General features: G+C 37.3%; 1 protein-coding gene across 4 annotated transcripts in view; it reads left to right on the forward strand.

Annotated features, from left to right (window-relative positions):
• Positions 1-14,502, forward strand: part of FCHSD2 (FCH and double SH3 domains 2) — a 335,209-nt gene that overhangs the window by 54,562 nt on the left and 266,145 nt on the right. For all 4 annotated transcript variants that reach the window (XM_030829076.1, XM_030829079.1, XM_030829077.1 and 1 more), the window contains exon 3: positions 7,221-7,266. In XM_030829076.1, coding sequence (XP_030684936.1) covers positions 7,221-7,266 — 46 coding nt within the window. The remainder of the gene's footprint in view (positions 1-7,220; positions 7,267-14,502) is intronic.

Raw genomic sequence — 14,502 nt, forward strand, 5'->3', positions numbered from 1 at the left:
TTGGCCTCCCAAAGTGCTGAGATTACAGGCGTGAGCCACCACGCCTGGTCTAAAACGTGTCTTTACATACAGATTTATACATGAATGTGGATAGCAGCATTATCCATAATACTCAAAATGTGGAAACCCAAATGTCTATCAATAAATGAATGAATAAGCAAATTGTGGTATACCCACAGAATGGAACATTATTCAGCCATAAAAACAAATGAAGTATTGATACATACTACAACTTGGATAAACCTTACAAATGTATGCTAAGTGAAAGAAGTCAGACACAAAAGGTCACATATAATTTCTTTCATATGAAATATCCAGAAGAGGCAAATTTGTAGAGACAAGAAATTAGTAGTTGACAGGGGAGGAGAAGAAAGGGGAATGAAGCGTGATTACTTAATGGGTCTGGAGTGTTCTGGGGTGATGAAAAAGTTTGAAATTAGGGAGAGGTGGTGGTGGTTGTACAACATTTGTGAATGCACTAAATGTCACTGAATTGTTTAAAACAGTTGATTGTATATTATGTGAATTTCATCTTAATAAAAACATGCATTATACATATGCACATAGTTTACATTCAAATAGTACAAACAGGAATGTAGTAAAAGGTCTTTCTTCTACTACTACTGCCAGTTTCTTCATGTAGAGCCCTTGTTAGGCTAGTCTCATGTAATATTTTAGGGAGTTCTGTCACAGTGATTTCTAAAGGAACCAGAGTAGGCATTTTTGCACAGGACAGTTTTTGACATGAGGAAATGCTGTAATTAAGAAGTATTGTAATTACCATAAATATATATGTGTAAACATTTTTATATGAAAAGATAGTATACATTATTCTGTACATTTTTTGTTTACCTAACATTAGATTTTCCTATCAAGTTATCCCAACATTTACTGATAATTCATCTTTTTTCCCTGAGAATTTTCAGTTACTAAATTTGTAGATATATTTAGATATATTCCTGATTCCTAACTTATGTTTTATTATCTCTGTCTACTTATGTTCCATTACCAAGCTATTTTAATTACTGTCACTTTAAAATTAATTTTTAACATCTGGTAAGGGTAGGCTTTTAAAAAAAATACTACTCTTTCTCAGAATTTTTATGGCTATTTTTACGTGCTCATTTTTCTGTATGAAAATGCTTATCTAGTTAAAGAAAAATACTGTACTTTTGGATTAATGGCAAAGTTTTTCTCAATCTCCTAGGCCTTGGCAACCACTAATTTACTTTTTGTCTCTCTAGACTTTCTTATTTTAGGCACTTTGTATAAATGAAATTCTAAAATATATGGCCTTTTGCATCCGTTTTCTTTCACTTAGCGTAATGTTATTGAGGTTTATCCATATTGTAGCATGTATCAGTGCTTCATTCCTTCTTATGGCTGAATAACATTCCATTATATAAATATACCACATCTTGTTTATACATTCATCAGTTGATGGACATGTGGGTTGTTTGCACTGTTTGGGTATTATGAATAATGCTGCTGTGAACATTCATTTCCCAGTTTTTGTGTGGACATGTGTTTTAAGTTTTCCTGGATATACACCTGGGAATAGAATTGTTGGATCATATGCTAATAATGTGTTTAACCAGTTTGGGAATTCCCAGACTGTTTTCCACAGAACCTGCACCATTTACTTTTCCACTAACACTGTATGAGAGTTCTGATTTCTTCACATACTTGCCAATACTTGTTATTGTCTGTTGTGTTATAGCACCCATTAATATTTTTTAAAAGTTTTATGAGACAATGATTCAGAATGTTAGCAAATGCCTTTTCATCTTATATGGAGATTATCAGGTTTCTTCTTCTGCGCTCTCTTGATATATATATGATACATTATAATGAATAGATTTCCAAATATTTATTATGTGAATTTTGAGTAGTTGTTATCCCACATTTGTTTTTTGCTTTAAAACAGGAAATTAGTTGGTAGACAAGTAACATTTTACTGACAAGTAAGAATGCCACTGAGAATATTTAAATTAGTTGATATGCACATCAAGGGTACAAAAGCTATTCCTTTTTCTTGTGGACTTCACGTGAATGTCCTTATTTTAAAATGGGTTATATATAAACTTAAAAGGGTAATAAATACATAATTTAAATATTTCCTTTTATCTTTTATGAAATATAAAAAAATCCAACCTTCTACAAAATATATAGGTAGGTTTTTAAGATTTTTTTAAATGGTGAAAGTGTGAGCTAGTTCATTTTAATTAGTCTCTTTTGCTTGGGTATTTGTAGTGGGTAGGGAGATAACATTTGGTAGTGCTGGTCATAATAATTTCTTAGTCCAATTTTAGAAAAACAACATGAGTGTAAAAAAAGTGTGTGTACATGTTTATGAATGTGCATTTATTTTTTAAAAAAGGACTTTTTTTTTTTCAAACATTGTATGTTTACTAAAACACCAGAGATTATGGAAAGCAAAAGAAGAAAGTAAAGGAAGCCTATAATACCATGACCCAGAGAAAACTTTCATTACTATTTTAGTACACACACACACACACACACACACACACACACACGTATATATACAATCATGCATTGCTTAATGATGGGGATACATTCTAAGGAGTGCATTGTTAGGCAATTTTGTCATTGTATGAACATCATGGAGTACACTTAAACAAACTATAGCCTACTACACACCTAAGCTATATGATATAGCCTATTGCTCCTAGGCTACAAACCTGTACAACATGTTACTGTACTGAATACTGTAGGCAGTTGTAACACGATGGTATTTATATATCAAAACATATCTAAATATAGGAAAGATATAACAAAAATATGGTATGAAAGATTAAAAAATGGGCTGGGCAGTGTGGCTCATGCCTGTAATCCTAGCACTTTGGGAGAGCAAGGCAGAAGGATTGCTTGAGGCCAGGAGTTCAGGACCAGCCTAGGGAACATAGCAAGGAATGGAACAACAACAACAATTAGCCACATGTGGTGACATGTGCCTGTAGTCCTAGCTACTTAAGAGGCTGAGGTGAGAGGATCACTTGAGCACAGGAGTTGAAAGTTGAGAGTAAGCTATGATTGCATCACTGCACTCCAGCCTGGGAAAAAGATGAAAAATGGTATTACTGTGTAGGGCACTTGCCGTGAATGGAGCTTAGGAGACTGGAAGTTGCTCTGGGTGAGTCAGTGAGTGCCATGTGAATGTAAAGGCCTAGGAAACTAATGTATACTGCTGTAGGCTATTTATTTATTACACTATACACTTAGGCTGCACTAAATTTATTTTAAAAACTTTTTTTTTCTGAGACAAAGCCTCGCTCTGTTGCCCAGGCTGGAGTGCAGTGGCGTGATCTCGGCCCACTGCAACCTCTGCCTCCCGGGTTCAAGCAGTTCTCCTGCCTCAGCCTTCCGAGTAGCTGGGACTACAGGCACGCGCCACCATGCCTGGCTAATTTTTGTATTTTTAGTAGAGATGGGGTTTCACCATGTTGGCCAGGCTGGTCTCAAACTCCTGACCTCAAGTGATCCACCTGCCTTGGCCTCCCAAAGTGCTGGGATTACAGGGTGAGCCACCACACCTGGCCCAAAAACTTTTCTTTCTTCAGTAATAAATAAATTAACCTTAGCTTACTGTAACTTTTTTACTTTATAAACTTGTAAATTAAAAAAAAAGTTTTTGACCTTTTGAAATAACATTTAGCTTAAAACACATATTGTACAACTATATAAAAATATTTTCTTTATATCTTTATAAGCTTTTGACTATTTTTACAAATTTTTATTTTTTTGTACTTTTAAAATTTTTTTTGTCAAAAACAAAGACACACATACATTAACCTAGGCCTGCACACTGTCAGAATCATCAATATTATTGTCTTCTGCCTTCACCTCTTGTCCCATAGGAGGTCTTCAGGGGCAGTAACATGCATGGAGCTGTCATCTCCTATGATACAATGCCTTTTTCTGGTATACCTCCTGAAGGAACTGCCTGAGGCTGTTGTACAGTTAGCTGTAGGACCTCATATAATTGGAATCATACAATATTTGTGTGTTTTTGATTGACTTATTTCCTCTTGCATAGTATTCTTAAGGTTCATCCATATTGTAGCATATATCAGATTTGTCTTCCTTTTTAAAGCTGAATAATATTTCATTGTGTATACCACATTGTATTTATCCATTCATTTCTGGGACACTTGGATTATTTCCCTGTTTTCATTTAAGTTACCTAATTTGCTGGTGTACAGTTGCTTATAATACTCTTACAATCTTTTTACTTCTATAGAACAGTAGTAGTGTTCACCACTTTCATTTCTGATTTTGGTAATTAGTATTTTCCCTTTTTTCCTAAGTCCGCCTAGTCCTAGGTAAAGTTTGTCAATTTTGTTGAACTTTCTGAAGAACCAACTTTTGGTTTCATTGATTTTCTGTATTATTTTTCTACTGTCTTTATCTCTTTTCTAATCTTTATTATTAATATTTCCTTCTTTCTGTTAACTTTGAGTTTAATTTGTTCTTTTTCTAGTTCCTTACGTTGTAAAGTTAGGTTGTTGATCTGAGATTGATCTTTTGTTTTTTGTTTGTTTGTTTGTTTTGAGATGGAGTCTCACTCTCTTGCCCAGGCTGGAGTGCGGTGGTGCTATCTTGGCTCACTGCTACCCCCACCTCCGGGTTCAAGCAATTCTCCTGCCTCAGCCTCCCGAGTAGCTGGGACTACAGGCACACGCCACCACGCCTAGCTAATTTTTGTATTTTTAGTAGAGACGGAGTTTTGCCATGTTGGCCAGGCCTGGCTCAAACTCCTGGCCTCAAGTGATCCACCCACCTCTATCTCTCAAAAGTGCTAGGATTACAGGCGTGAGCCACTGCGCCCAGCCTCATCTTGTAAAATAATGTAAGTATTTGAAGCTGTTAATTTCCCCCACAGCATTGCTTTCTTTTCATATTTACATTTTGCCCACACATAGTTTTCTTTAGTTTTACCATTTTGCCCTTTAATTCTTTGAACATCTTTAAAACCATTGTTTTAGTATCTTTGTTTAGTAGATCTGCCATCAATTCTTTTCAGGGACAATTTGTATTGGCTTATTTTCCCCTTTCAATGGGCCATACTTCTCTCCTTCTTAGCATGCCTTGTGATTTTTGTTGAAAACTGGAGATTTGAATGTAATAATGTGGTAACTCTGCCCTCATTTTTTTTTTCAAACATCAACTTGAACCAGAATACCAGATTTGAGGTAACTCTGCTAATCAGATTCCCCTCCTTGCCCAGGGATTTTTTTTTTAATAGTTAAAAAGTTTTTAAATGTTGTAGGTAGTCTGTACTGAGCTGTGCCTGAAGCGTTAAAATCAGGGCTTCTGAAGTCTTTTGTGAACCTGCACCTTCCCGTGGGTTTGTGTGGTGACTTTTCAATTTCTCCCTTAAATGTGGTTGCTTTAGAATGTCTTGTTCTTCCAGATCTGGCTCTCAAAAGGGGAAAAAGAGAAAAATTAAGGGAGAAGGAAAAGGCATCAGTTCTTTAAATCCTCTGAAAGTCATTTCAGTCAGGAGAGGAACTTGCATCAATGTTGAGGGAAATGCAACAACAGTGGTCACCCCCTCTAGTTGACTCCTAGTTCCAAAATGGTTACATGATTCATTCTGCCAGTGCAATTGTTACCTAGCCTGGGAGTCAGATTCCTGGTGTTTACTAAGCTGCCATCTCCCAGAATCCTCTCTCGTTGCTTAACCTTGAATGCACTGGAGACTTTTTTTTAATGAACATTTAAAAAAATCATGTAGTCTTTGTTTTATTGTATTGGCCATTTGAAGCACTCTTGAATAAGCATTAATCTTTAGGTTTAAAGTGAAACTTCTTCCTTTTGTTATTTTGAAATTAAGAAATTATTTACTCAAAACAAATATAGTAAGATCTTAAACAGTTATATTTTTATATAAGAAATCAAGTCATTTGGTGAATTTAAATGATTTTTAAGATGAGAATTTTGGTTTCTTGCTTGCCTTTTTCTTTATTTCAGTGCTTTCCTTTTTTTTTTTTTTTTTTCCTACTTCTTACTCTTATGTCTTTGCACTGGTGCAGTGATTTTAAGAGCACTATTCCTGGCACATAACGGTAAAGTCTTTAAACTCAGGATATTCAAGGTAAATTGTCAGTAGTAACACATTTTGTTGACTCTACAATGCCTATGTTTGTAAGGTACACTGTTATTTTATATACTGTTAAGATAGAGGAAAATACTGCCAATCATCATTAAAAGATGCATTCCAGTATCATAAATGTTAATATAGGTAAAGGATGTACTGGCTAAGTGTGTTGGCTCATGCCAGTAATCCCAGTGCTTTGGGAGGCCAAGGCAGGAGGATTGCTTTGAGGCCAGGAGTTCGAGACCAGTCTGGGAAACGTATCAAGACTCCATCTCTACAAGAAGTATTTAAAAATTAGCCAGATGTGGTGGTGTGCACCTGTAGTCCCAGCTACTTAGGAGGCTGAGGTGGGAAGATCTCTTGAGCCCAGGAATTAAAGGCTGCAGTGGGCTAGGACCTCACCGCTGCACTCCAGCCTAGGCAACAGAACAAGACCCTCTCTCTAAAAAAAGAAAAAAGGAAAGAAAAGGGTATACCTTAGAATCTTTGAAATATAATACATGTATGGAAAGTGTGCTCTCATCATACCACAATTTGTAGTGGCCTTGTACATTGTTTTGTAATGCTTATAAAAAAACTGGAGTGAAGGAAACATTTTGAGCATTTTTCATATTCAGAAGCCAATCAAAATTTGATTTTCACCTTGTTTTCATTAGTTCCCTCTTACATTGATTAAGTCCAGTAAGCATCTTTAGTGCCTAATATATAGTAGCTATTCTTATAACAGTAGCCATCATTTATATAGGTTTTACCGTGTGGTAGGCACTATTTTGAGTGCTTTATGTATTTCAAGTAACTAAATTTTATAATATCCCTATGAGGTGAGTACTGCTATTATCCCCATTTTAGCAAGGAGGAAACTGAGGAAGAGAGAAGTCAAATGACTTGGCCAAGGTCATACAGCTAGTAAGTGGTACAGCTGAGGTCTCTGACTGTAGAGACCATGCTGTTAGAAGTATTCCTAAGCATGTAAAGATGAATAAAATATTGTCCTTTCCCTCACATATCTTAACTAGGCAGTATTTGAAGGTGTGTTGATAGATTTACGTTAAATTATTAAGTTATCCTTCTGGTAATTAATTTTTCTTTGTATTTTTAGGACATTCAGTCAGAAGAAGGCTGCTATTGAAAGAGAGTATGCACAGGTAAGCTTGAAATTGGAGGTCCCATCTAGGTATACTAATTTTCCGTGGCTTAAGGACAGAAATGGTTTTTGGAAAGAAGCCATAGTATCCCTATGCCTTCCTTTTCTTGTTATTTCTTTCTTGTTTTTTTTTTTTTTTCTGAGATGGAGTCTCGCTCTGTTGCCAGGCTGGAGTACAATGGCGCAATCTTGGCTCACTGCAACCTCTGCCTCCCAGGTTCAAGCAATTCTCCTGCCTCAGCCTCCTGAGTAGCTGGGACTACAGGCGTGTGCCACCACACCCAGCTAATTTTTGTATTTTTAGTAGAGACAGGGTTTCACCATGTTGGCCAGGATGGTCTTGATCTCTTGACCTCATGATCTGCCCGCCTTGGCCTCCCAAAGTGTTGGGATTACAGGCATGAGCCACCGTGCCCAGCCCTTTTCTTGTTATTTCTATCTCATTTTGATCCCCCACTTTGCTGCATTTGAACCATTATAAAGAGGGTTGTAAACCTGGAGGAGACATTATTTACTATATTTGTAAAGTATTTACAAGTATGAATAATAATACTTTTTACAAGGATGTTGATTTATTCTTCTTTATATGCCCCATTCTCTGCAGTTTATGAAAGGTTAATTTTTCATCACGCATTTAGTTCTCATTATGACTGTGTTGATAAAGAATGATAATGCTTTTAGTGGATGACATGGAGCTTTTCCTAGGGGAATTGAAGCATTTCCTCCTTTAATTTTACTTAGACCTTTAGTGGAGTCCAGATTACTAAATGTGACAAGAAAAAATTATGTTGATATATCATTTTGTGGTTGTATAAGAATTAGTAACTACTCTTTCATGTACAAAGATAATTTGATACAATTTGAAAATTTTGACCCTTTAAGCAATTACTTTATATGTGGGGTAGTATTCTGAAATTGTTATTTCCTTCTGCAAATTGTAAAAGTTGTCTTTGTAGCAAAAATTTTAAAATATGGGAGATTGTTAGAAGGAAAAATTAATATACAGTAAATTTTCTACATGGTAACCACTATTGCTGCTACTGTTGTTATTCTCATTATAAATAATGAGAGATTGGGGCATAACTCTTTTAGGCTTTGTCAGATTTTTTAATGAAATTCTAATTTCATTATAGTTAATTTGGTAGCTGTCTGCCTTTATTTTTGATTTGATAATCTTAGAAGAAAATCACCTATTCCTTGAAAGCTAGACAGAACTAATTAATTCATTGGTTCAATCAGTAGTTGTTGAGTGCGTATTCTGTATCAGGTGCTTTACATAATGAATAGCATCAGTTTTTAATATTTCTGTTGAATGCTTTTTCTTTCTTTCTTTTTTTTTTTTTTTGAGACAGAGTCTCACTCTGTGATCCAGGCTAGATAGCAGTGGTGCGATCTCGGCTCACTGCAACTTCCACCTCCCAGGTTCAAGCGATTCTCCTGCCTCAGCCTCCTGAGTAGCTGGGATTACCGGCACACGCCACCACGCCCAGCTAATTTTTTGTACTTTTAGTAGAGGCTGGGTTTCACCATGTTGGCCAGGATGGTCTCAATCTCTTGACCGGGTGATCCGCCAGCCTTGGCCTCCCAAAGTGCTGGGATTACAGGTGTGAGCCACCGCCTCCAGCTGATTTTTGTATTTTTAGTAGAGACAGTGTTTTGCCATGTTGGCCAGGCTGGTCTCGAACTCCTGACCTCAGGTGATCCACCCACCTCGGCCTCCCAAAGTGCTGGGATTACAGGCGTGAGTCACTGTGCCCGATCTTGAATGCTTTTTCTATGCCTGTATAATAAATACTAGTAATGATAGCTGACATTTATTGAATCCTTACTTTGTACTATGCTCTGAGTATTTTATATATGTTATCTGGTTTGATCCTTTCACACCTGTGAAATAGCAACAGTTATGATGCCCTTTACAAGTACGCTTTCATACATGTACACTACATATATATTTATAAAATTGAGATGAAAGTCTATGATACACTGTTTTAGCCAAGTGCAGTGGCACATGCTTGTAATCCCAGCTAATAGGGAGGCTGAGGCAGGAGACTTGCTTGAGCCCTGGAGCTGGAGATTGCAGTGAGCTCACATAGGACCATTGGACTCCAGCCTGGGCGATGGGAGTGAAACCCTGTCTAAAAATAAAAATAAAAAGAAAGAAAAACAGTCTATGATATGCTTTAAAAATTTTAACACAAAATCAAAATTTTTATATGATATAGTCTTCTGTAACAAGATTTATTTATATATTTATTTATTTATTTATTTTTGAGATGGAGTCTCGCTCTGTCACTCAGGCTGGAGTCCAGTGGCGCCATCTTGGCTCACTGCAACCTCCACCTCCTGGGTTCCAGTGATTCTCCCGCCTCAGCCTCCCGAGTAGCTGGGACTACAGGTGCGTGCCACCATGCCCTCCTAGTTTTTGTATTTTTAGTAGAAATGGGGTTTCACCATGTTGGCCGGGATGGTCTCGATCTCTTGACCTCGTGATCCACCTGCCTTGGCCTCCCAAAGTGTTGGGATTTCAGGCATGAGCCACAGCACCTGGCCGATTTAAAGTTTTAATCAAGTAAATAGGACATGTTCATGATTTAAAATGTAAAATAGTACATTAAATTTTATGAAAAGTGAGTCCTCTGCTCCAATCCCAGTCTTTTTCCACAAAGATTAAAAGTGGATGTCTACTTTGGTTCTCCTGGTGATTATTTCTATTTCTTTATTTTATTTTATTTTATTTTATTTATTTTATTTTTGTTGTTTTTTTGAAACAGAGTCTTGCTCTATCACCCAGGAAAAACTAGAGTGCAGTAGTGCAGTCTTGGCTCACTGCAACTTCTGCCTCCTGCATTCAAGTGATTCTCCTGCCTCAGCCTCCTGAGTAGCTGAGATTACAGGTGCCTGCCATCACACCCGGCTAATTTTTGTCTTTTTAGTAGAGATGGGGTTTCACCATGTTGTCCAGGCTGGTTTTGAACTGCTGACCTCAGATGATCCGCCCACCTCAGCCTCCCAAAGTGCTGGGATTACAGGTGTGAGCCACCATGCTCAGCCTCTATATCTTTAAATAATATGCTTATAACTGACTCTTTGTCAATTCTAGACATTATCACTTGATTACCTATAATAAATGAGAAACTTACTAAGCCATTCCTCTCCAGCCTACTCTTTTCAATATAATTGTGGCACTATTTTAGTACCTTTGTTACTTTTGTAACTCTAAATGATATATTTAAACTTGGTCTTTTTTTTTGTCAAATACATATATGCACATAGATATTTATGCTATGTATCTGTGTGTAAATATGTATGTATGCAGGTACAGTGGAATTACATTTTACAGAGTGGTCAAAGTCAAAGTCAAATTTACCCTTGAAAAATTTCTTTTCTTTCTTTTTTTTTTTTTTTTTTTTTTTTTTTGAGACAGGGTCTTGCTCTAGCACCCAGACTGGATTGCAGTGGCACAATCATAGCTTAGTGTAATCTTGAACTCCTGGGATCATGTGATCCTTCTGCCTTAGCCTACTGAGTGGCTGGGACTACAGGTGCATGCCACCATGCCCGTCTACTATTTTTATTTTGTAGGGACAGGGTCTTACTATTTTGCCCAGGCTGGTCTCAAACTCCTGGGTTCAAGTAATTCTCCTGTCTCAGCCTCTCAAAGCACTGGGGATTAGAGGCATGAGCTACCGCGCCTGGCTGAAAAATTTCTTTAAATGTCTCTCAAATAGATTATAGCTGGTTTTGTTTATACAATCCTATATAATAATGTATGTAAACTATGTAACATATCTAATAATGCATTTTTAAAATTTTTATAAAGTAATCACATACAGAAATTAAAATGGTCCAGTGTGTCTCTGCTTGGGACAATCGAGCCCATTTGTAGAGAGCCAGTTTACTGCCTGTTTCTGTTACTTATCACATTTGCCCTTTAGATGATCCTTCTGAGTTCTTCTTACTCGTTAATGTTCTCCCAATTAATTTTCAACTTATTTTCTGAGTATATAGACAAAGATATCTCTATCCTCTTTTTTTGGTTGTGTAAACATTGTTTTTACTTCTTGTCAATAGTAGAGAAACCTCTGAAATAATTAGCATATTCTTTCTATAGATTTTGCCTGTATGCATTGATTGTTTCAGGCTTATTTTCATTTCCTGTATGGGGACAGGATGTGGTCAGAGAGGACAGTTGCATTATTTAAATTATTTACTTCTAGGCCAGGCAAAGTGGCTCACGCCTGTAATCCCAGCACTTTGGGAGGCTGAGGCGGGCGGATCACGAGGTCAGGAGTTTGAGACCAGCCTGACCAACATGGTGAAACCCCGCCTCTACTAAAAATACAAAAAAAAATTAGCCAGGCGTCGTGGTGGGCACCTGTAATCCCAGCTACTCAGGAGGCTGAGGCAGGAGAATCACTTGAAACCAGAAGGCAGAGGTTTCAGTGAGCCGAGATCACACCACCACATTCCAGCCTGGGCAACAGAGCAAGACTGTCCCCAAAAAAAAAAAAAAATTATTTATCTTACCTCTTTTGGCTTAGTGTAGAGTTGAAATTTTGGGGAATAAATTTTAAAAAGTTGAAATATAGCCTATTTATAGTAAGATGGACAAGTCCTTAGTACACTGATAAGTTTTTGTGAACACACTCATGTAACTATTATCCAGATGAAGATAATAGAACATTACCAGCAGGCCAGGTGCAGTAGCGCACACCTGTAATCCCAACACTTGGTGAGGCCAGATCAGATTGATCACTTTAGACCAGGAGTTTTAGACCAGCCTGGACAACATAGTGAGACCCTATCTCTATAAAAAATTAAAAAAAAAATTAGCCAGGCAAGGTGACGCATGCCTCTAGTCCTAACTACTTGGAGACTGAAGCAGGAGGATCAACTTGAGTCCAGGATTTCAAGGCTGCAGTGAGCTGTGATCGCACCACTGCTCTCCAGACTTGGTGACAGAGTGAGACCTTGTCTCTAAAAAAGAACAATCCCCTATCCCCCAAGAACATTATCAGGGCCCCAGAAGCAGTTAATATTCATACCTTTCAATGGCAACCAGTACTTTTTTTTTTTATCAGAATAGTTGTTATTTTTGGATTTCTAATGTTTGGGCTTAAATGGCATCATAGAATATGTACCCTTCTGTGTCTGATTTCTTTCAGTAGTCGGCTTTTAAGCTTCATGCATGTTGTTGCATGTAGTAGTAGTTCATTCTTTGTTGTGTCCACTGAATGAATATATCACAATTTATACTGATAGAGAAAATTCCTATTGTTTTTGTTTTGTATGATTTTTGACTAGGGCTTCTAAACAAAGGTTTTATACGTGTCTTTAAGTGGACATATGAACATATCTCTCTTTGGTATATGTATAGGGGTAGAACTGCTAGGTCATCCGGCATGTGGTATGTTCTACTTTAGTAGATACAGCTAGTTTTCCAAAGTGACTGTACCAGTTTACATTCTCACCAGCAATGTATGAGAGTTCCAGTTGCTTCATATCTTTGCTAAAGTTTAGTATTCTCTAAAATTAAAAAGACTGACATTTTGATGAGTATATAGTAGTATCCCATTTTCTTTTTAATAAGCTTTAGAAAAATTGACATATACATACAGAGAAGTGTACAAGTCATAATTATGTAGCTTCAGGAATTTTCGAGGCAAACACATCCATATAACTAGCACCCAGTCAAGAAACACATTAACAGCATCCCAGAAATTCTTCTTGTTCCCTACCGTTACTGCCCTCACTCTTACTCAAGGAATCTACTATACTGACTTAAAAATATAGCTTTATTGTTATATAATTGATACACAATAAGCCACACAATTTATAATTTGATAAATTTTGGCATGAATATGTACCTGTGAAACTAGCATCACAAGCAAGATAATGAACACATCTGTAAGCCCCCAAAGTTTTCTTGTGTATCCTTATAATCCCTCTCTCCCAGCTGGCTTCTTCATTTAGCATTAACTATTTTGTAGTTTATGTTGTTGTGTGCATCAGTATTTCATTTCTTTTTATTGCCATGTAGTATTCCATTGTATGGATATACCACAGTTTATCCATTTTCCTGTTGATGGACATGTGAGTTATTTCTGTTTTTTGAGTATTATAAATAAAGTTGCTATAAACATTTGTGTATGGATAAGTGGTTTCATTCCTCTTGGGTAAGTGGAGTGGAATGGCTGAATCATTTTTAACTTTTTAAATAACTGCCAAACTGTATTCCAAGGAGTTTGTTCCCACCAGCTGTGTATGTGAGTTCTAGGTGCTCCATGTCTTCCTCAACACTAGATATAGTTAGTCTTCTAAATTTTTGATATTGTGATAGATGTGTAGTAGTATTTATTGTGGTTGTAATTTGTATTTACCTAATATCTAATGATGCTAAGCATCATTTTCATGTGTTTATTTGCCATCTATATATATTCTGTGGTGAGGTGTTTGTTCAAATACTTTATTGATTTTTTTAAAATTGGGTTGTTTTCTTAATTTATTTTTATTTTTATTTTTTATTTTTTATTTTTTTCTTTTAGACAGAGTCTCGCTGTTGCCCAGGCTGGAGTGCAGTGGCGCGATTTCGGCTCACTGCAGCCTCCGCCCCCGGGGGTTCACGCCATTCTCCTACCTCAGCCTCCCGAGTAGCTGGGATTACAGGCGCCTGCCACTTCGCCCGTCTAATTTTTTGTATTTTTAGTAGAGACAGGGTTTCCCCGTGTTAGCCAGGATGGTCTCGATCTCCTGATGTCGTGATCCGCCCGCCTTGGCCTCTCAAAGTGCTGGGATTACAGGCATGAGCCACCGCGCCTGGCTGTTTTCTTAATTTTTAAAGAAACATTATTATTAAAGTTTTCAAACATATGTGAAAGTAGAAGGAATGAGCATAACACACTTTTTTTTTCTTTTTTTTTTTTGAGACAGAGTCTCGCTCTGTTGCTCAGGCTGGAGTGCAGTGGCATAATCTTGGCTCACTGTAAGCTCCACCTCCCGGGTTCATGCCATTCTCCTGCCTCAGCCTCCTGAGTAGCTGGGACTACAGGTGTCTGCCACCACGCCTGGCTAATTTTTTGTATTTTTAGTAGAGACGGGGTTTCACTGTGTTAGCCAGGTTGGTCTCGATCTCCTGACCTCGTGATCCCCCCATCTTGGCCTCCCAAAGTGTTGGGATTACAGGTGTGAGGCACCGCGCCGGGCCTAGTATAACAAACTCTTATTAGCTATCAGCCAG

Source organism: Nomascus leucogenys, chromosome 15 (assembly GCF_006542625.1).
Source record: "Nomascus leucogenys isolate Asia chromosome 15, Asia_NLE_v1, whole genome shotgun sequence".
Taxonomy (NCBI): domain Eukaryota; kingdom Metazoa; phylum Chordata; class Mammalia; order Primates; family Hylobatidae; genus Nomascus; species Nomascus leucogenys.